The sequence below is a fragment of the Octopus bimaculoides genome, chromosome 30 (assembly GCF_046866305.1).
Source record: "Octopus bimaculoides isolate indiv1 chromosome 30, ASM4686630v1, whole genome shotgun sequence".
NCBI lineage: Eukaryota > Metazoa > Mollusca > Cephalopoda > Octopoda > Octopodidae > Octopus > Octopus bimaculoides.
Genome location: NC_142957.1, coordinates 10,139,035 through 10,162,621, shown reverse-complemented (window position 1 = coordinate 10,162,621; position 23,587 = coordinate 10,139,035). Strand labels below are relative to the sequence as shown.

The 23,587-nt window shown below is 36.4% G+C and overlaps 1 protein-coding gene and 1 long non-coding RNA gene across 3 annotated transcripts in view; both read left to right on the top strand.

Moving 5' to 3' along the window:
• Nucleotides 1–5,491, top strand: part of LOC106882563 (uncharacterized) — a 31,019-nt gene extending 25,528 nt beyond the window's left edge. For both annotated transcript variants that reach the window (XM_089345893.1, XM_089345892.1), the window contains exon 2: nucleotides 1,712–5,491. In XM_089345893.1, the coding sequence (XP_089202019.1) occupies nucleotides 2,059–4,665 (2,607 nt within the window). In that variant the 5' untranslated portion in view covers nucleotides 1,712–2,058 and the 3' untranslated portion in view covers nucleotides 4,666–5,491. The remainder of the gene's footprint in view (nucleotides 1–1,711) is intronic.
• LOC149130194 (uncharacterized) overlaps nucleotides 1–21,179 on the top strand; it is a 282,351-nt gene extending 261,172 nt beyond the window's left edge. Inside the window, exons 3-4 of the long non-coding RNA XR_016239123.1 lie at nucleotides 12,901–13,000; nucleotides 18,193–21,179. This is a non-coding gene — a long non-coding RNA (uncharacterized LOC149130194). The remainder of the gene's footprint in view (nucleotides 1–12,900; nucleotides 13,001–18,192) is intronic.
• The last annotated feature ends 2,408 nt before the right edge of the window (nucleotides 21,180–23,587 follow it).

Below are 23,587 nucleotides of genomic sequence, written 5' to 3'. Positions count from 1 at the left end.
TTTTACAACCTGTTGCTTTAGAGATGTTTAGAGGGACTGCGATGCTAACCGTGAAATTCTTGTCATCGTTGGCAGCTCACCTCACCTCACCGAGGTGGCCCGTGGGGACACTAGGCTTTCCCATTGCCTTAGTCTCACCATCATAAGTGTCTCAGAGAAAGAAGATAATATCCCTTCAATAGTCTATTAGATACAGGCCAGGCCAGGTCAGGTCAGGTCAGGTCAGGTCAGGCCAGGTCAGGCCAGGCCAAGCCAGGTCAGGTCAGGTCAGGTCAGGTCAGGCTATTCTTTCTCTCTAGAATATTCAGCTTACAATTCTGAAGTTCATGAGTTCGGTTCCCAGCAGCAGCAGTACATAGTGTCCTCGAGCAAGGCCCGACTTCATGTTACTCCAGGCCAGCCAGCTGACAAAAATGAGTTCTTCCTGTGATTTGAAGAGCCAGGCTGGATCTCCCTGAGAAAACGATCGGCCTCAGATTTCACAGCGATGTGGCTTCTCTCCCGTATGAATATGCTGGATCTCCCTGAGAACTGTGTTTTAGGGAACTGTATGTGTCTCTGTGAAGTACTCAGCCACCTGCATGTTGATCTGATGAGCAGGCTGTTCCTCAGGCATAACCAACAGAGAGCCAGGCGAGGCCAAACCCTTCTTTCTTTCTAGCAATCTATCAGAGAGAAAGGGAGATTGTGTGCATTTCATGTCTTGTTAGGCGTGTGTGTGTGTTTCTGTATGTGTGAATGCTGTTGACATGAATCAAAGAATTTCCATTTTGAATCTCTACGAAAATGCATGCAAAAAAAAAAAAAAAAAAAAAAAGCAATAGGCGTAGGAGTAGCTGTGTGGTAAGTAGCTTGCTTACCAACCACATGGTTCCGGGTTCAGTCCCACTGTGTGGCACCTTGGGCAAGTGTCTTCTACTATAGCCTCGGGCCGACCAAAGCCTTGTCAGTGGATTTGGTAGACGGAAACTGAAAGAAGCCCGTCGTATATATGTATATATATATATGTTTGTGTCTGTGTTTGTCGCCCCAACATCGCTTGACAACCGATGCTGGTGTGTTTACGTCCCCCCTAACTTAGCGGTTCAGCAAAAGAGACCGATAGAATAAGTACTAGGCTTCCAAAGAATAAGTCCTGGGGTCGATTTGCTCGACTAAAGGCGGTGCTCCAGCATGGTCGCAGTCAAAAGACTTGAAACAAGTAAAAGAGTAAAAGAGTAATAATTTAATTCATCATCGTCATTTAACTTCCATTGTCCATGCTGGCATGGGTTGGATGGTTTGACTGAGAACTGGGAAGCTGAGGGGGTTGCACCATGTTCCAATCTGATTTGGCATGGTTTCTACAGCTGGATGCCCTTCCTAATGCCAATCATTCCAAGAGTGTAACAGGTGCATTTATGTGCCACTGGCATCTGCTACAACTACAAGCTACAATTCCACTTGGCTTGATGGTTCTTCTTCTGAAGCATGGCATGTGGCCAAAAGTCTCGGTCATTTGTCGTTGCCTCCATGAGGCGGCCCAGTGTTCGAAGGTGCTTTTTACATGCGATTGGCACATGGTAGCTATTTTAAAACTCCTCTCAGAAAAAACAATAGAAGCTTTAATGTTTTAAAGCTTCTGTTGTTGCATCACAATTATTATTATTATTCTTTTTTATCCCTTTTTCTTTTCACTAATGGCACTTTTATTGTTTTTCTTTTAATTCAGAATATGACATGATATCGGCAACAGAGAATATTTTGGGGGCTTATCAAACACTCATCATTATTGAAAGAAACTATCCTAGAAAAGAACCACTATGACCCTTTTTTTTTTTAAATATAAATCTTTGATAGAATTACTGTGAAATATTTTATCTGGTTGAAACTATTCAGTTGAACTTCTCCGCTTCACTGTTCAAGACGATACTGTATTCAAATTAAACCCGAATTACGAAGGGGGTTTGTTGAATCTTCAAAGTTTATTGAAATAGAATAATTATTTTGTTAGGAGCTAAAATTTTAAAACCGAAAGCAAGAAAAGCATCTGTATATTGTAGAGAGAGAGAAGAAAAAATGCTGGAGGCTGAATCGTGTGAGGACAATGTTAAATGTGAATCGGAACCTAAAAGAACCGATGTTAACGATGAGACACCAATTCTTAGTGGAAAATCATCTCACCAATGTGATATCTGTAAAAAGGAGTTCCCTCGAAAAAGCAACCTTATAACTCACAAACGTATTCATACAGGAAAGAAACCATACAGATGTAATATCTGCGGTAAGTCTTTTTATCAGAAAGATAGTTTTAGTACACATGTGTACACCCATACAGGAGAGAAGCCTTTTCATTGTGATATCTGCGGTAGATCGTTCTCAAGGGCACATAGTCTAGTTCTGCACAAATACATTCATACAGGAGAGAAGCCACATCAGTGTAACATCTGTAATAAATCATTCTCTTGGAAGAATAGCTTAATTTCACACATGTACACTCATGTGAGACAGAAAAAACATGCTTCTGGTAGCTTAGCTACATACAGATTTCTTCATACTCACATGATGCGATATCGTTGTGATATCTGTGGCAGATCATTTATAGAACGTTGTCATTTGAAGAACCACAGACGCAGTCATACAGGAGAGAAGCCTTTTCGCTGTGATGTCTGTGGTAAATCATTCGCTTGGCAAAGAAGCTTAGCTGTTCACAAATGCAGTCTTACAGTAGAGAAGCCATTTCGCTGTGATGTCTGTGGTAAATCATTCTCTAGGAAAAGAAGCTTAGCTGTTCACAATTGCACTCCTACAATAGAGGAACCAATTCAACAGAAACGCGTTTGTACAGGAGAGCTGCTACATTCCTGCGATATCTGTGGTAAATCATTTAAAATAAGTAGTCGTTTAAAGATTCATAGACGTGTTCACACAGGAGAGAAGCCATATCGCTGTGAAATCTGTGGCAAACCGTTTTCTCATAGATATACCCTGACTAATCACAAGCGAATTCATACGGGAGAAAGACCATACCTGTGTGGTGTCTGTGGTAAATCATTCTCTCACAGTGGTCACTTAGTTCATCACAAAATTACTCATTCAGAAAAGAAGTCACATCACTGTGATATCTGTGGCAAATCATACTCTTGGAAAAAAAGCTTGACTGTACACAAACGCACTCATACAGGAGAGAAACCATTTCACTGTGATATCTGTGGCAGAGATTTCTTTTCGAGCAGTAACTTAGCTACACACAAACGCACTCATAGAAAAAAGGAAGTATCTATTTGCGATAAATCTTTATCAGTTAGTAATGACTCGACGCAAGAGAAAGGCGTTCGCGCAGGAGAGAAGCCATGTTCCTGTGATGTCTGTGCTAAATCATTCTCGAGGAAAAGCAACTTAACTGCACATATGAACACCCATGCGAAACAGAAAAAAAAAATGTCTGCTAGCTTACCTATTCGTACTCAGATGATTCGATATCGTTGTGATATCTGTGATAAATCATTTAAAGTGAGCGGTTATTTAAAGAGCCATAGACGTATTCATACAGGAGAGAAGCCATACACGTGTGATATCTGTGGTAGATCGTACACTTGGAAAAGAAGCTTAGGCATACACAAACGCACTCATAGAGAAAAGGAACCACTTATTCGTGATAAATTATTATCTGTAACGGATGCCTCAGCACGACGCAAACGAGTTCGTACAAGAAAGAAGTCATATTCCTGTGATATCTGTGGTATGTCATGCTTTTCGAACGGAAGCTTAATTATACATAATCGCGTTCATACAGGAGAGAGGCCGTATCAATGTGATGTCTGTGATAAATCATTCGCTCAGTTAAGTAACTTAACTAGACACAAACACACTCATATCGAAGAGGAACCATACATCAGTGGTAAACCATTCTCTGTAAGTAACGAACTGACCCAACAGAAACCATATCATTGTGATATCTGTGGTAAATTCTTTTCTCAAACGGTTTACCTATTTAGACACAAACGCACTCACAAAGAGAAGATATATCGCTGTGATATCTGTGGTAAATCATTCTCATGCAAAAGTAGATTAACTACACACAAACGCGTTCATACAGGAGAGAAGCCATATCACTGTGATATCTGCAACAGACCATTTGCTCAGAAAAGTAACCTTGTTTACCACAGGCGCATTCATACAGCAGAGAAACCCTACCGTTGTCATATCTGTGGTAAACAATTCTCTGATTGTACTCTTTTAGCTAGACATAAACGTGTGCATATCAGAAATGAGCAGTATCGCTGTGGTATCATCTCTGGTAAATCTTCCTCTACGCACAGGCATTTTCAAACGAGAAAGAAACCATATCGTTGCGATATTTGTGGTAAGTCTTTTGCTTATAATAGCTGTTTAACTACGCACAGGTACACTCACACAGGAGAGAAACCATACCGGTGTGACGACTGCGGGAAATTCTTCTCTGATGGAAGTAACTTAACTAAACACAAACGTATTCATACAAAAGTGAAACCATATCGCTGTATTATCTGTGGTAAAACCTTCTTTTTTCGTAGTGGCTTAACTACTCACATATACCTCCATACTGGAGAGAAGCCATATCGCTGTGATCTCTGTGATAAATCATTCCACAAAAGAAATTGCTTAATTAAACACAAACAAATTCATACAAAATCGAAACAATAACACTGATGTTTGCAATCCATTATTCTTAGCGTGATCGTTACCAGCGTCGCCTTCCTGGCACGTGGAAAGACATTCGAGCAAGATCGTTGCCTGTGCAGGTGGCACGTAAAATACACCATTTTGAACGTGGCTGTTGCCGGTACCTCCTGACTGGCCTTCTTCATGCTGGTGGCACGTAAAAGCACCCACTACACTCTTCGGATCTATTTTAAAACAGGGGCCACATTTTTCATTAATGTTTTACGTAGTGTTTTTGGTACGGAAAGACTTTCAAACTTCGTATACTTATCTATTTTGTGTTATAGAACAGAAAAATATTTTTGTATTCGAATTTATTTCATGTAAAAAATTGTCTTATTTCGATAATTTCAACCAATCACTGACAAGTATTCAGTTGTTTACATTTACTCCTTTGGCTGATTAAGCGATGTAAAGCGTATTTAATCTCCATACCTTCGTTTTATTTGCTTTTTTCATTTTAAATTTACTTTAACCCTAACCTTAGGGTTAGGGTTAGGGTTAGGGTTAATTGTTTCAGAATCGTTTGTTTATGTAGTCGGCACTTAATGTATATCGGCTGAATGGACGTCAGTGATTGGTTGAAATTACAGAAATACGACAACTTTAACATGGAATAACTTAGGGATTTCTTTTTTTTTTAAGAAGACTAAGAGAAAAAGATGTTTTATATGACACATTCTACCATTGTTCCAAGTTTCAAAGTGTTTCGTTAATGAAAAATGTGGCCCCCGTTTTAAAAAAGATCTCACTATTCAAATATAAATAAAGTGGAAGTAGACAAAAATAAACATTATTTTCCCTCTTACTGTTTTGTTTTGAAAAATAATTTATTTTATGGTTTGTTATTGTTTATATTTTGGATTACATAATCTTTTATGGGGGCCACCAAAATCTTTCAAGTGCTTAGGGGCCTCGATGGGTCTTAATCCTGCCCCGATTGTGTTTGTCTTGACATTGCAGGACAGCTGTAAATGAGTATCACTGTTATACAAGCAGTGTTGTTCGAATATATGTCTGGCCATGGAGAAGTATTAACTTGCTTGGAAGCTGGTGGTCTGGTGATAAAAAGGGCATCCAGAAACCAAGCCAAAATAAGCAACAGAATCCTGGTGTAGCCCCCGGCCTTGCCAGTTCTGGTCAAGCTCTCCAATCTGTGCCAGCATGGAAAACAGATGTTAAATGATAATGATGAGGCTGCAGGCAATTTTTTTTGGTTGACATACGTGGGTATGTCAACCATAAAAGACAGAAAGTAGTATTACATGGCCACACTTTTCACAGCTCCAGTGCATTATGTCTTATTTGAGGTTCTGATAACATCCTTTCTGAAGTCAGCACCTTTTGTACTTAAGGTGACCTTCTTTGAAAATATTACAATTTTCTCAGGCATGGCTGTGTAGTAAGAAGCTGGCTTACCAACCACATGGTTCCAGGTTCAGTCCTGCTGTGTGGCACCTTGGGCAAGTGTCTTCTACTATAGCCTTGGGCCAACCAAAGCCTTGTGAGTGGATTTGGTAGTTGGAAACTACATACATGCAGAGCTGGGCCTGGCAGAAGGTAATGGTGAACTTCTGCTGACTCTTTCACAACAACTTTTTCTTTTTCTTACTCTTTCCTCTTACATCTAGCAGCTCACCAACGTCCCATCCAGGTGGGGAACCTATACACCAATGAAACCAGGAAACCAGCCATTATGAACCAGGTGTGGCTTGAGAAGGAACAAACAGCAACAACAACAGTCTTACCAATAAAGAAAATATTTTAATATCTAAATTTTAACATTGAAATTGTTGGTAAAAGTCACTTTGTCTGTTAAATGGTGGTTTAGGTTTCAATTCCTACCCAGTTTAAAATTTTTTTTTTTTTTTTTTAACTTAAGTTGTATTGTGTGTGTGTGAGTGTGTGTTAACAAATCTGCCTCAAAATTGAAATAAGTTTAAATATCTCAATTTTCAGGTTGAGGTTGTTGCTGCTTCGGTGGCCTCATAGGTAGAGGTGTTTAGAAGTAGTAACATGGCACAGAGGTGGAAGTTTCAAATCTTTGCCAGGTATTATAAGGGGTCTTATTTTCGTTTTTTTCTCCTAGAGATAAAAAAAAAAAGTGAAAGATTTTCATAAGACCCATTAGTGCAGGCCCTGGGTGATATTGAATCCAGCCCAGGATGTTATTGGTGTCTACATATGCCTTTACCCACAATACCACCGAGATACCAACAAAAATGTAGTTAAAAAATGACATATTTAAACCTATCTTAGCTGAAGATCAATATAAAGGGTTGCCAACTTAAATTAATAAAAGTAAAATAATAATTCTAAACTGGGAAGGAATTGAAACCTCGACCACCATTTAACAGACAAAGTGACTTTTTAAATTTTAACATTGACATTGTTGGTAAAAGTCACTTTGTCGTATGTATATATATATATATATATATATAATAATAGGGACAAAATCCAAAATTACAGGTAAAAACTCAATTAAAATCAATTTATAAAAAATTAAAATTAAATTGAGCTTTATAGATAAAATATATATAAAATATATAGTTTTAGGGAAAATAACCAAGTTTCAAGAACTCATCGATGAAAATCCACTATCACATATAGAAAAATTAACAATTAAAAGCACAATAAATGAGTATAATATAAAGTAAAGTAAATATCATAAGATAAATATAATAAAAAGATTACAAATAGAAAGGAAATTTAAATCGATTAAAATCAATTGAAATTATCGAAAATAAATTCTATTCAAAAATATAGCTAATCGTCAGATCGTAAGTAGAACAATAATTAGATATATATATCTCAACCAACAATAAGTACCAAATGAATTAATATGAAATACTTATTTTATAAAGATAGAAAAATCATTAAAAATATCAAAATATCAAAATAATAACCATTCTATAATCCTCCCTTCATCCATTATAATAACATGTATATTATATACAAAAAACATCTTACATAAATTATCATTGTTTTAAATACAAGTTGAACGAAGTTTAAGTTTAAAATAATAATGAAGATAAAATTAGTACATATTTAACCGGTGTAATAGTTAAAGCTATACTATTTAAAGCTAAAGACGTTTATTTAATTATAATTAAAAATCAATTGAATAATAGAAAAATACAAGATTATTTATTTCTACAAACGTAAGAATAAAAATATGAATGAAAAAATTAGGAAAGAAAAAATTATTAAGAATAAAAGATTAAACTTTATATATATATACAAAGTTTTAATTAAAAAAAAAACCTTTAACGATATTATAAGCAATAAGGACTAATTACTAATCAAATATCATTAATAAAAAATAATCGAAAATATATCAACACTATTCAAATCGAAGTTCTAATATTATGTTGAAATGAAACTATAACTTCTAAATAATTTAGTGTTAAATAAGTTATCTATTAAAAATAATCTATAAAGAACCAAATGAATAGTATAAAAACAAGAATACATATTATTTTCAAATAGTAGAAAATCTTTAGCAAAGTGAAAAACAGTACTTATCCAAATTTTTCCGTAATGTGTGTGTTTATGTCCCCCACCACCACCACCACCCCCAACATCGCTTGACAACCGATGCTGGTGTGTTTACGTACCCCGTAACCTAGCGGTTCGGCAAACGAGACCGATAGAATAAGTCCTGGGGTCGATTTGCTCGACTAAAGGCAGTGCTCCAGCATGGCCAGTCAAAAAAAGACTGAAACAAGTAAAAGAGTATATATATACATATATAATCGTTTTATGTTCCATATATATATATATATAATTGTTTGTGTATGATTCTGTGTGTGTCTGATTCTCTGTGTGTTTGTCAGTCTCTGTGAGTGTGTGTGTGTGTCTGATTCTCTGTGTGTTTGTCTCTGCGTTTGTGTGTACACGTGTTGTCTCTACTGTATGTGTGTTTACCGATGTGTATCATTGCTGTATGTGTGTGTGTCTGTGTTTGTTTGTATCTCTTTCCCCTGTCTTTCTAGCCACGAGAAACTTGCTCCAACTATAGATAAAATTATTTCTATGTAAGTATAAGACCGATAACATTGATAACACGCACATACACACACATATACATTAGGTGGGTGGGGCACAATGAGGAATTTTTATATACTATATCAGCTAAGCAAATGACCTTCTTTAAATACTCTAAAACATTATAACATAATCTGATTACAATTTAAGAAAACTATCGCCAATTCTTTTTGAGCATGTAAAGGACAAACTTGGCTGGTTTCAAAATGAGTAAGACAAGATAAGGCAATATTTGCCTTTTAAATTCTCCAGAAAACTCGCTAATACGCATCAGTATCCATCCCTAGACATCAGAAATGTAAAGAAACAAATTAAAATATCTCGGCCAAATGAAAGAGGCTCAGAGAAAATTGGCAGCGGTGCACCAGCATGGCCGCAGCTCTAAGCTGAAACTATAAGCAAACAAACAAACATGATATGAAATTAATGAAACTTGAGTAAATAAGACAAAAAACTCAGTTGTAGGACGCACACACCTGTATATATATGTATATAACCTACTACGGATCCTGACTTCCAGCATCAGCTATGAAAATGGAACCTAAAGGATGACCAATTATAGCACATACGTAGCGTACCTATTCGTACCAGTGAACTAAATCTCTCATTCTATATATATATATATATATGTGTGTGTCGTCATCTTCATCATCATCGTTTAACGTCCGCTTTCCATGCTGGCATGGGTTGGACGGTTTGACAGAGGGCCGGCGAGCCAGAAGGCTGCACCAGGCTCCAATCTGATCTGGCAAAGTTTCTACAGCTGGATGCCCTTCCTAACGCCAACCACTCCAAGAGTGTAGTGAATTATTTTTACGTGCCACCAGCACGGGAGCCAGTCATGCAGGCCTGGCATTATTATTATTATTATTATTATTATTATTATTATTAAGGTGAGCTTACAGAAATGTCACTGTGCCAGGCAAAGTGTTTAGCAACATTTTCTCTGTCTTTATGTTCTGAATTCAAAGGTTCACTTTGTCTTTCATCCTTTCTGCGGTCAATGTAATCAACTTACCCCCCCCCCCCCTTCGCTCCAGTAGTGTGGTTTCTATGGCTGGATGCCCTTCTTAATGCCAACCACTTCACAGGTCACAAAGCAGTTTTCAGGATGATGAACCCTACTGGTGGAGGTGGTGGTTTTTGTGGTTGGGCTTCATGCTAGGGGACAAAGGGATTACCACGAGAAGTGGCGGGAGAGGAGGAAGGTCAGAACAGGGTCTTGTAGAGGGATCTGCATGGCTAATTGCACCTAGTAGATGAGAGAGAAAGAATGATCAGTAGGTGCTGCAAAAGATAGATAATGGCAATAAAGTGTCCAGGTGGCGCCACAAGGCTCAAGCTGAGTAGAAATGAGTGGGTGGGTGGTTTGCATATCATCATCATCGTTTAACGTCCGCTTTCCATGCTAGCATGGGTTGGACGATTTGACTGAGGACTGGTGAAACCGGATGGCTACACCAGGCTCCAGTCTAATTTGGCAGAGTTTCTACAGCTGGATGCCCTTCCTAATGCCAACCACTCAAAGAGTGTAGTGGGTGCTTTTACGTGTCACCCGCACGAAGGCCAGTCAGGCGGTACTGGCAACGGCCATGCTCGAAATGGTGTCTTTTATGTGCCACCCGCACAAGTGCCAGTCCAGAGGCACTGGCAACAATCTCGCTCAAAAACCCTACGAAGGCCAGTCAGGCGGCACTGGCAATGGTGTAATATATATATATAGGTGAGGGGGTACTTTGTGTCCCTTTCTCTTGACATTGTGTAAACAAATGTCACCATCATACAAGTAGATAAGAGACAGGATAAATTCTTGGGTTGATTTGTTTGATTAAACCCTTCAAGGTGGTACTCCAGCATGGCAGGATTATCGTTCTCTTAATTTTATATTTAATTTCCTTTGTTGACACGAGTTCGGCGGGTTGTCAAGGACCTTGTCAATTCTTATTCAAAGTGTCTGTCCACCTTGACAGATTGGGGATTTCTTACTCTTACATTCTAAATGTTTCTCTCACAGCTAGGCTTTCTAATTTCAAATGTATGTTTGTATAGGGATACACATCTGTTGCATTTCAAGATGGGAAGTCAACAAATGCTTCTTTGATCTTAATTAATATATTTAATCAAGATACTAGTTCTTCTTATTATTGATAACATAATCCCATCTATTTAGGAAATTGTTGTTCCCTTTAGAGTAAAGTTCTTCAGCTTTCGGAGCAAAGAAACTCTCAATATCTGTTTCTTCATCATCATTTAATGTGTGTAGGCTACTGGAGAGAATGCTGGACAATTTTGCTGTGCTGATGCTGGCTATTTAGGTAGAAACATGTAACCCTGATTGTCCTCTTTATCTCCAGATAATAATTCTCTCACTTTCCTTAATAGCATCTTAGCTTTGCAGAGTTTCTGATTCTTTGGATTATCTTCTCATCTGAAGTGGAGTCGGTGTCTTAATTACCATTTGCTAATTATAATACATTCTCTGGAGAGAGGAAGAGATTATTTTAATACCTGTATTTGTTGTTTTACAGAAGGATGCCCTTCCTGTTGCTAACCCTCATCTGTTTCTCAGCTGAGGGAGTTCTTATTTCAAATCATTACTTGTCGTCTCATGACTTTTGGAGAGGCACAAACGAACCCCAACACACATGATGGGCTTCTTTCAGTTTCCATCTGCCAAATTCATTCACAATGCTAGAGTCAGCCCTTGGCTTTAATAGAGGACACTTGTCCAATGTTCCTCGCAGTGGGACTCTGTGTGAGTGTGTATGAAAGGTTTCTTTCAGTTTCCTTGTCCCAGATTCACTCACAAGTCCTCGGTTAGCCCAGAGCCATGGTGCTATGCAGTGGAACTGAACTTAAAACCACGTTGTTTAGAAGCAGACTTCTTAACCATTCACCTATTCTTGTGCCTAAAATGTGTTAATGATAATGACACCAGAGTGTGGAGTGGGGGTATGGCAGTGGTTCAGAAGTTCACAGCCTTATGTTTCTGGCTTCAATTCCAGTATGTGGTGCCATGGGTCTGTGCCGCCTTCTCTTATAGTCTTGGCAAAGAGCTTCTCAGTGGAATTTGATAGACCAAAACTGATGGGAAATGCAATGTATTTGTGTTGTGCATGTGAATGTGTGCATGCACATGTATAAGTCACAGCATACCATATTTTTGGGGTTAAACTCAAGGATAAAATTGTGCTACTTCTACACTAATAAAAGCAGTATATCAATATATGTGTATATCTATCTATCTGTCTGTCTATATGTAAAAGGCTAGCTGAGTTAGAGGTTAAAATAATCGTCTAAGGGATAGAAATATCCATTACACTACTGGTGTATTACCTATGTTTAACGCTGGCCATCCATGTGCAAGCATATTATGCTCATAAATTATAGGTAAAGACAAGGGTAAACATGAGTTTATCAAGAATCAAAATTTGAAGAAAACAGAAAATGGAGAAATATCGATGAACAACAGTTATTATTAATTGGTGTAAATCAATTGTTATTCATCCAGATTTCTCCATTTTCTTTATATAAATAATTTTCATTTAACGTCCATTTTCCATGCTGGCATGGGTTGGATAGTTTGACAGGAGCTGGCAAGCTAGAAAACTAGGGCCAGGCTTCACTGTCTGTTTTGTCAGGGTTTTTTCTTGTGGTTGGATGCACCAGCACTAGTAGGGGTCATCAAGTAACTTGCAAGACAGAAGTGCTTTGAGAGGACGGGCATGACCGCGGGACAGAAACAGGTGTCTTGCTACAAAGGAGATACTTGGTGAGTCCAGTCAGAGAGATTAAGTATGAGAAATGGTGCTGAAGTGCCAGGACATACCCTCAGGGTACTGGTATCAGGATATGCATGCATATATGTATACCTGATATTTGCATAGGTGGGAGTTGCAGCATGGCAGTTTTTGCCTGTTGATATTAAGTTTTAAATAATGTGACTTATATGTGGTCAAACTCAGTTTGTGTGTGTGTATATGTATGTCTTGTTGCCAATATATGTAGATGTGTGTGTGTATATATATATCAGTAAAGATGTAAACATTGGCACAAACCCCCACCAAAATTAAAGACTTCTCTCAATAAAACTAAATCTCAAATGTGATTAGAGAGAAAGACAGGTGGGGATGTGACTTTATTATTATATCTGTTTGTTTATTTTTGCAGGCCCTGGATGATAACAAGACCCTCAGCGACTGTGGCTACACCAGTAGCTCTGCTCGAGCTCAAGCGCCGGCCACAATTGACCTCGCTTTTAAAGCTGCAGGTAAGCAATTTCTGTATTTATTTTATTTAATTCAAAATGTATATATATACGTATGTATGTGTGTGTAAAAATAACAGAAGGTTGCAATGTTTCACCAAAAAGGAGAATTATAATTGCTGCTAAATGTGACTAGAATGTTAGGAAACACCTACATTGCTAGAAATAAGAGCTAAAATGCTCTCTAGTGCTGTAGTTAAGGCACATGAATGAAAACAGATTCACTAACAGGGACCATAATTGTCTGAAAAGTGCTGATTAAGAATTCTCTATTCTGACCTCATTTTTGGCAAGTTTCGTTGCTTCATATTCCACTGGCCAAAATAAGTTTAAGACCAAGGATGACAGTTCTATTCCTCCATTAATTTATTTTTAACAAAACTATAAAATTATTTTACTTTTTGCAGTTTATGTAGAATTTTTTTCTCTTTCCAATGATATAGGTGTTATATATCTATCTACTGTTTGAATACAAAATGAATTTAAGGCTGTACCAACATCATTTAGTTTAAATTGAAAATTTATGGTACAAATGATCAACAAACAACAATTTATTATTAATATCTAGTTTCATAGCCATTACTTTCAATTATGGCCTTACAACAATGGGACATGGAGTTTGACAAATGAGCTGCCATATTCCTTCAATAAAATTATATAATTGGCACGAGATTATTGGGGTGTTTTTTTTTTTTTTGTATGAACTCTTCTAGAAACATAATTCCATAAATTTTCTATCAGATTCAAATTCTCTACAAAGGCCACTCAATAACCACCATATTATTGCAAAACTTTCCTAGCCTTATGAATGGGGCCCTGCTGCAAAATAGATCCCGGTGGCATCTGATTTTCATTTCCTAATTGCAGATAGCCTGCACTATTCAGTCTGCTATCAACTTTAACAATTGGACCAACGCCCAAGCTGCTGAACACGGCCCATACCATTACCCACCCTTCTGTACTGCTGTTTTTCTCTGTTCTTGGCTTCCATGCTTGAACACAAGCCATTTTGCTGCATTCTAATTGTTTGCTAATGTTCACGGAGGACTACGACGCTTTCTCATAGCGAATTAGTGTATAAAAAATGTTCAATTATTAAACAAAACAGTGCAGTACGACCAGCCATACGACCACACATTTGGTTTATAGATTTGCACTATCTTAAACTTATTTCTAATCATTTGAATTAATTGCACATTAAAATTATTGATAATTGTAGATAGATATATAACACCTATATCATTGGAAAGAGAAAGAAATTCTAACAATTTTGTTAGAAATATATTAATGAAGGAATAGAACTGTCATCATCAGTCTTAAACTTAGTTTGGCCAGCGTATATATACAGTGGTGGGGAATAAATATTCGTACATGTCAAAATTCTTTATTTATTTAATTTCTAATGAACATAAATGGGATATACCAATACTATATTTGCATACACCTACATAAACTAAGAATATGCACGAGAAACTAATAAATTATAGTCACTTATGAATTTATATACAAATATAAATATTTAGGGGTGAAAAAAAGTATTCCTACAGAACATAAATAACTGATAATTCTGATTTAATACTTCGTAACATAACCATTATTCAGTTCCACTTTAACCAATCTCTTCTTGTAGTTCTTAATCGATGACTCGCATGTTTCTTTAGGAATTTTTTCCCATTCTTCTTGACAAATTTTCTCCAAATTTGGAATACACGTTGGGGCTCTTGAATGAGTTTTAATTTTCAATGGAGTTCAAGTCTGGTGACTGCCTTGGTCATTCTAATAATTTTATATTGTGATTGACAATCCATTTTTGGTAGATTTGGCTGTGTGCTTAGGGTCGTTATCCTGTTGTAAAACCCACCCTTCACAAAGCTGGAGCTTTTCTACAGAGTCCCATAAATTATTGTTCGAAATATTTTGGTACATCATTCTACCATCTATCACATGTAAATTGCCAGTGCTATTTGCAGAGAAACACCCCTACACAATGATGTTGCCACCTCCAAACATGGCTACACGAATTTCGTCCAAACAATTCAATTTTCGACTCGTCTGTCCATAGAACCTTTTCCCAGAATGTATCAGATTTATCTTTATGTTCATAAGCATCTCTATGTCTTTTAGTCAACAGTGGAGTTTTTCTAGAAGAACATGACTTCAGTTCATAGTGTAACATTAGTCCCTGAAATTAACAAATCTTCTTGCTATTCCTTTCTGGTGATCATTGCGTTTTTTTTCGATACAGCAGATTTTATTCTGTTTTCAACAGTTCCCAATTTTTTATATCTTTGAATAAATGAAGATATGGTAGAAAATGGAATACGAAGGGTCTCTGATATTTTCCTGTAACTTTTACCTGCTTTCCATTGTTCAATAATTAAGTTTTTCACTGAATTTGTGAGTTCTTTACTTTTCCCCATTATTACGACACCACTTTCTGTTGTCTCAGTGCTGAATGAAGAATCTAGCGTTTTGATACTTAAAAATGACCACTGATAAGATTATTGGAACAAACGAGAAAGTTCTAGTAAAAAAAATATTATTTTAACAGTATTTTGTGGCATAGAAACTCGTAAACTTATTCTGTACAAATAGTTTTTTCACCCCTAAATATTTATAATTGCATATAAATTCATTAGTTGCTATAATTTATTAGTTTATGCAAATATAGTATTGGTATATCTCATTTATGTTCATTAGAAATTAAATAAATAAAGAATTTTGACATGTACGAATATTTATTTCCCCCCACTGTATATATGTTGTTAAAAAAAAGGCTTGTTTTCTTCTTGTGTTTAACGTTTTTTTGTGATGTCCTGTACACATATATGCATACATATAGATGTAGGTATGTACATATATTTATGGATATGTGCATATATTATTATATGATAGAACACCATGCATCTTCCTCCAAGTAAGTTTTATCTTAATAATTACTTTGCGCACTCTACTACTTCCCTGTCTATCTCTCTTGTTCTTCATCCTTTCTGTTTTTCTCTCCCACCTGACACGCGATGAAAGGGATTCTTTCTTTCTATCCACTGGCTTCTTATAGAGAATACATGATTTTTCTGTCTCTTCTCTCATTCATGTCTACTAGCGTTCAAAAAAATAATAATAATTTTTCTATCGTCTTGGCCTAACAACCCTTATTGCTTGTTTTGACTGTCCTGTTCTTGTTGACACTTTCACCTTCCGCAAAAAAATTTCAAATTTTATTCAATTTGCTTTGCTAGAACGACTGTTCCTTCGAAACACGGAGTAGATGGGACAACTGATGAAGGGAAATATTCTTTATGTTGCATGTCTCGTCTCTCTGACTAATTTATTGTGCTTTTAATCATTAATTTTTCTTTATGTGATAGTGGATTTTCATTTATGAGTTCATGAAATTTGGTTCTTTTCCCTAAAACTATATATTTTAATCTGTAAAGCTCAATTTAATTTTTTATAAATTCATTTTAATTGAGTTTTTACCTGTAAATATTATTATTAGATATATATAAATATATTATATATATAAATATATATATATATTTTATATATATATATATATATATATATATATATATATATATATATATATATATATATATATATATAATATATATATATATATATATATATATATATATATATATATATATATATATATATATATACAAGAATAAGGGCAGAGAATCGTCAATTAATAATAGAATTAATAAATAACAATTATATATATATATACATATACATGAGAAAAGCTGAACATTAGAAGCATCAGTTGTGGCGTGCAAGAGAGACGATTGCGCTGGTATGGACATGTGGTGAGAATGGAGGAGGATAGCTGCGTGAAAAAGTGCCACACCCTAACAGTTGAGGGAACCCGTGGAAGAGGTAGGCCCAGGAAGACCTGGGCTGAGGTGGTGAGGCAAGACCTTCGTACATTGGGCCTCACCGAGGCGATGACTACGGACCGAGACCTTTGGAAATGGGCTGTGCGTGAGAAGACCCGGCAAGCCAAGTAAGATCGTTGCCAGTGCCCCTGGACTGGTTCTTGTGCGGGTGGCACATGAGATGCACCATTTTGAGCGTGGCCGTTGCCAGTACCGCCTGACTGGCTCCTGTAGGATTTTCGAGCGAGATCGTTGCCAGTGCCCCTGGACTGGCTTGTGCGGGTGGCACATAAAAGACACCATTTCGAGCGTGGCCGTTTTCGTGCGGGTGACACGTAAAAGCACCCACTACACTCTCTGAGTGGTTGGCGTTAGGAAGGGCATCCAGCTGTAGAAACTCTGCCAAATCAGACTGGAGCCTGGTGTTGCCATCCGGTTTCACCAGTCCTCAGTCAAATCGTCCAACCCATGCTAGCATGGAAAGCGGACGTTAAACGATGATGATGATGATGATGATAGATAGATATACATATATATACAATATTTAAGTATCATTACATATTTAATTTATTAATGAAACAGCTGTAATTTATGAGATGTGTCATTTGTTTGTATAAAATATTTAAATTGAATTTATAATTGTTCAATTTATTATATATATGTTGCCAGTACCGTTGAGCGTGGCCGTTGCCAGTACCGCCTGACTGGCTCCTGTAGGATTTTCGAGCGAGATCGTTGCCAGTGCCCCTGGACTGGCTTGTGCGGGTGGCACATAAAAGACACCATTTCGAGCGTGGCCGTTTTCGTGCGGGTGACACGTAAAAGCACCCACTACACTCTCTGAGTGGTTGGCGTTAGGAAGGGCATCCAGCTGTAGAAACTCTGCCAAATCAGACTGGAGCCTGGTGTTGCCATCCGGTTTCACCAGTCCTCAGTCAAATCGTCCAACCCATGCTAGCATGGAAAGCGGACGTTAAACGATGATGATGATAGTAGAACACATAAACAAGGCAAAAATTTAGCTCTTTCTCTGTTTATTGATAGAATGATGAACAAACTTAATTGAGTTTTCTTATCTTTATTGGATTCTTCTGTCTGTCTCTAAATATATAAATTTTTTAGTAAATGAAATATGTGTAATGGTGTATAAATAATACCGAATATTGTTTTTTTCCTCTTTATTGAAACATTATATATATACATATATAATAGTGTCATTCCTTCTCTTTTCTAAAGAGCAGAGTGTCGAAGGCTTCTTTCTGTTAAATAAATTAATCATAATTAACTGATCCTCTTGTATTTTCTTTTACTCAGAGCCAGGAACTTATCAGCAGACGGTGAATTTGAAGCTCTTGAACTAACTTCTTTGTCCAGTCCTCCGGAGTTGCCTGACGTAATGAAACCACCCCACATCTACAAGCAACTGCCTAGGAATTTGGTCTCTCCAAACAACCACCGATGGAGTGCAACAAATTGATCTGGAGAAGAATATAAAAAAAGCTTAAAACAGAAAACCAAGAAGACATCTTGTATGAATGCATGTGTGTTTTGTTGATGACAGGGAGTAAATGAATAAAAAAAAAAAGTGTTGAGAAGGAATTACACACAGACATATATATATATATATATATATATATATATATATATATATATATACATACTCATGAATTATAAACAGCCAAGAATAAGACAATTACAGACTTAAAATGTAAGAAAAACAACATTTTGATTGCTTGACTATATATGTATAATGTACATAGATATATAGAAACGTGTATATATACATACAAAATGTATGTATACACGTGAATGTATATTTATTGTGCATATACATGTATTTGTTTATATATAGATGTACACACAATGAACAAGCACACAAAAAACTAACTGGCAACAAAAAATCAATTAAGTAAAAAACATTAAAAAAGTGGTAATAATAATGATATTAATAATGTTAATAAAATGGAAAAGAAATTCCCCAAATATTGGTTGTAGTAAATTTTACTCAAGTATTTTGTATGTGTGGTTGTGGGCCTCTTTGTCTGTGTATATATTATGAATCTAGTAATGTATGTATGTGCTTGTGTGTATATATTATAAATCTAGCAGTATGTATATATATATATATATTATGAATCTGTCTGTATGTCTGCATATGTATCTATGAACATCTGTTTGTATATATTATGAATCTAGTAGTGTCTATGAACATCTGTATGTATGTATATATTATTAATCTAGCAGTGTGTATGTATATATTATGAATCTAGTAGTGTGTATGTATATATTATGAATCTGTCTGTATGTCTCCATGTGTCTATGAACATCAGTGTGTATGTATGTATATATTATGAATCTAGCAGTGTATGTATGTGCTTGTGTGTATATATTATGAATCTAGCAGTATGTATGTATGTGTGTGTATATATTATGAATCTAGTAGTGTGTCTGTATGTCTCCATGTTTGTCTATATATATTATGAATCTAGCAGTGTGTGCTTGTGTGTATATATTATGAATCTAGTAGTGTATGTCTCCATATGTGTCTATGAACATTAGTGTGTGTGTGTATATATTACAAATCTAGCAGTGTGTGTATGTCTCCATATGTGTGTAGGTGTGAATATATTATGAATCTAGCAGTTTGTTTGTAGATCTTCGTGTCTGAATATTTGTGTGTCTATGAACATCAATTTGTGTGTGTATATATTATGAATCTATCAGTGTGAGTGTCTGTACGTCTCCATATGTGTGTATATATTATGAATCTAGCAGTTTGTTTGTAGATCTTCATGTCTGAATATTTGTGTGTCTATGAACATCAGTTTGTGTGTGTATATATTATGAATCTAGTAGTGTGAGTGTCTGTACGTCTCCATATGTGTGTATATATTATGAATCTAGCAATATGTATTTATCTGTCTTGTGTGTCTCCATATGTTTGTAGGTGTGTGTATGTATGTGCTTGTGTGTATATATTAAGAAGCTAGGAGTGGATGTATGTATATAGTATGAATCTAGTAGTGTGTGTGTATCTGTATGTCTCCATATGTGTGAATATAATATGAATCTAGCAGTGTGTTTGTAGGTCTTCATGTCTGAATATTTGTGTGTCTATGAACATCAGTTTATGCCTAGATGTGTGTGTATATATTATGAATCTAGCAGTGTCTGTGTGTATGTATGCCTTTGTATGCTCGTCTGTATACCTAGATGTGTGTGTGTGTGTGTATATTATGAATCTATCAGTGTGTATGTGTTTATTGGTGTGTGTCTGTATGACTCCATATATGTGTAAGTCTGCATGCATGTGTGTGTGTGTGTATGTATGTATGCCTAAATGTGTGTGTGTATATATATATATATAAGAGTGTGCCTACCTTTCCATGTCTTCCTCATCACCTCTTCTTCCCCAGGCTCATGGGTTGGATAGGTTTGTCTGAAGCAGTATTGTATAATCCGAGATCCCTCATATCACAAACCCCTTTTTCACAGCACATGACAGAAACACTGCGACAACTTTGAAACCGAGAGATGCACGTGGATTTTATTGATTGAAAAAACAAAAGCCAGTCTTTAAATGTACACCATGGTACACTATACCGAATTATGGAATGGAAGAAAATATTCTGGGTGGGGGCAGGATAGGAAAATGTGGATTTAACCTTTGAGGAGAAATTTGGTAATTTAATGAAACAAATCTAATCTAGCAAAAACGAAATATATTTTAATTAAAATGTATACATAGGCTCTTGCTAAGCTTTCTTACCAGAATAGCCTGGTGCTTATTTTGTGTCTTTGAGGATGTAAACACCAACACCAGTTGTCAAGTGGTTGCGGTGGGGGGGGACAAACACAGACACACAAACACACACACACATATATATATATATATCTATACATATATATAGTATACTCTGTAAAATGATTGACATCAGGAAGGGCATCCAGCCATAGAAATCTACCAAAACAGACAACTGGAATCTGGTTCAGCTCTCCAGCCTTGTCAGCTCCTGTCAAATCATCCAACCCCTGCCAGCATAGAAATAAGACGCAAGACGATGATGATATATAACATCCATGTTTTATCATAAGATCCTTTATTGTTAATTCATTCTAATCCTTATTTTACTATTTTCCATCATATCTATCATTCTCTCTCCTCTTCAGGTGTTCCTGTTTCTAGGTTGTCTTGGAGTCACGTTTATGGTTGCATTTTTGGGTTCGATGGCATTTGAAGCTCCGATGTTAGGTTTAGAAAAAGTATTATTGCAGAAATTAAAGATTAGAAAATAACAAAATTAATCTTGTTTGTTAATACTTTATTTCCTTATTGTTATTATTATTATTATTATTATTATTATTATTGAGAGAACAGCACATGTCATCAGTGACACTGGGGTACATCTAGCAGATCACCTGCGATGAACCAACATCCTATCCAGGTGAAATGAAACCAGGAAACCAGCCATTATGAACCAGACATGGCTTCAGAAGGAACAAACAGCAACAACAACAGTCTTACCAATAAAGAAAATATTTAAATACCTAAATTTTAACATTGGACATACGTAAGCTCGCAAGGAATGAAGCCAGTATGCTCCGTTGGATGTGTAATGTCAATGTGAATACCCGTCAGAGTGTAAGTATCTTGAGAGAAAAGCTGAACATTAGAAGCATCAGTTGTGGCGTGCAAGAGAGACGATTGCGCTGGTATGGACATGTGGTGAGAATGGAGGAGGATAGCTGCGTGAAAAAGTGCCACACCCTAACAGTTGAGGGAACCCGTGGAAGAGGTAGGCCCAGGAAGACCTGGGCTGAGGTGGTGAGGCAAGACCTTCGTACATTGGGCCTCACCGAGGCGATGACTACGGACCGAGACCTTTGGAAATGGGCTGTGCGTGAGAAGACCCGGCAAGCCAAGTAAGATCGTTGCCAGTGCCCCTGGACTGGTTCTTGTGCGGGTGGCACATGAGATGCACCATTTTGAGCGTGGCCGTTGCCAGTACCGCCTGACTGGCTCCTGTAGGATTTTCGAGCGAGATCGTTGCCAGTGCCCCTGGACTGGCTTGTGCGGGTGGCACATAAAAGACACCATTTCGAGCGTGGCCGTTTTCGTGCGGGTGACACGTAAAAGCACCCACTACACTCTCTGAGTGGTTGGCGTTAGGAAGGGCATCCAGCTGTAGAAACTCTGCCAAATCAGACTGGAGCCTGGTGTTGCCATCCGGTTTCACCAGTCCTCAGTCAAATCGTCCAACCCATGCTAGCATGGAAAGCGGACGTTAAACGATGATGATGATGATGATGATGAAAAGTCACTTTGTCTGTTAAATGGTGGTTTAGGTTTCAATTCCTACCCAGTTTAAAATTATTATTTTTTTTTTATTAACTTAAGTTGTATTATGTGTGTGTGTGTGTTACCAAATTTCATAGGTTTCCCTTAATCACAAAAAATTGAAATAACTTTAAATATCATAATTTTCATGTTAATATTGTTGCTGCTTCGTTGGCCTCGTAGGTAGAGGTGTTTAGAAATAGTAACATGGTACAGAGGTGGAGGTTTCAAATCTGTGCCAGGTATTATAGTGGGTCTTATTTAACATTTTCATTTTTTTCCCCTAGAGATAAAAAAAAAAGTGAAAAATTTTCGTAAGACCCCTTAGTGCAGGCCCTGGGTGATATTGAACCCTGCCCAGGATGTTATTGGTATCTACATATGCCTCTACCCACAAGACCACCTAGACACCAACAGAAATCTGATTAAAAAATGACATATTTAAACCTATCTTGGCTGAAGATCAATATAAAGGGTTGCCAATTTACATTAATTAAAAAAAAAAATAATAATTTCAAACTGGGTAGGAATTGAAACCTAGACCACCATATAACAGACAAAGTGACTTTTACCAACAATTTTAATCTAAATTTTCCTTGACACTAAAAAACTTGTTTTTAAAAATCATTTTTTAAAATTTTGACTTCAAAAAACTATTGGTGATTTCAGGATTATTTCTAAGCACAATTTATGAATTTTGTAACATTTTCGTTATTGGTGCGAAATTCATTTAAATTGTTAGCAATTATTTTGCCACTTTAGAAACATAGATTACCACTTAAACTAAATTCTCAGGTACTGTCGCTTAAGAGTCAAAATTCTGCAAGGATTTGATGCCACTTATTAGCCAAAATCCAAAAATTTTGACTTCAAAAAACTATTGGTGATTTCAGGCACAGTTTATGAACTTTGTGTCTCTGTGTCTCTCTGTATATATAAATAAATGTATAATATATAAATACACACACACATGTATATATATATTTTTTGGGACTGTCACATTTTGAGTTTTTATTAAACTATAAATTTAAACTAGATCTAAATAAACAACCCGTTAAAAATATTCTGGCAAGAATCGGGAAGAAATTTAACATCCCAAAGAAACTTAATTTCGGTAGAAAGTATGTTTTTTTTACTTTTTTTAAAAATTAAATGTCGAAATCCGATGTGGAAAAATCGGTCCAATCGGTTCAAAGCCGGCCCTGTCTATATATATACATATATATATATATTTTTTGGGACTGTCACATTAAGTTGACTGTATGCAACTACTTAATATATATAAATATACAAATTAATTGTCAATTATCAACATAGGGCGTCGTTTAAAAAAGATTTTCGCTGCTCTTTCTAGCAAATTAAAACAATAAC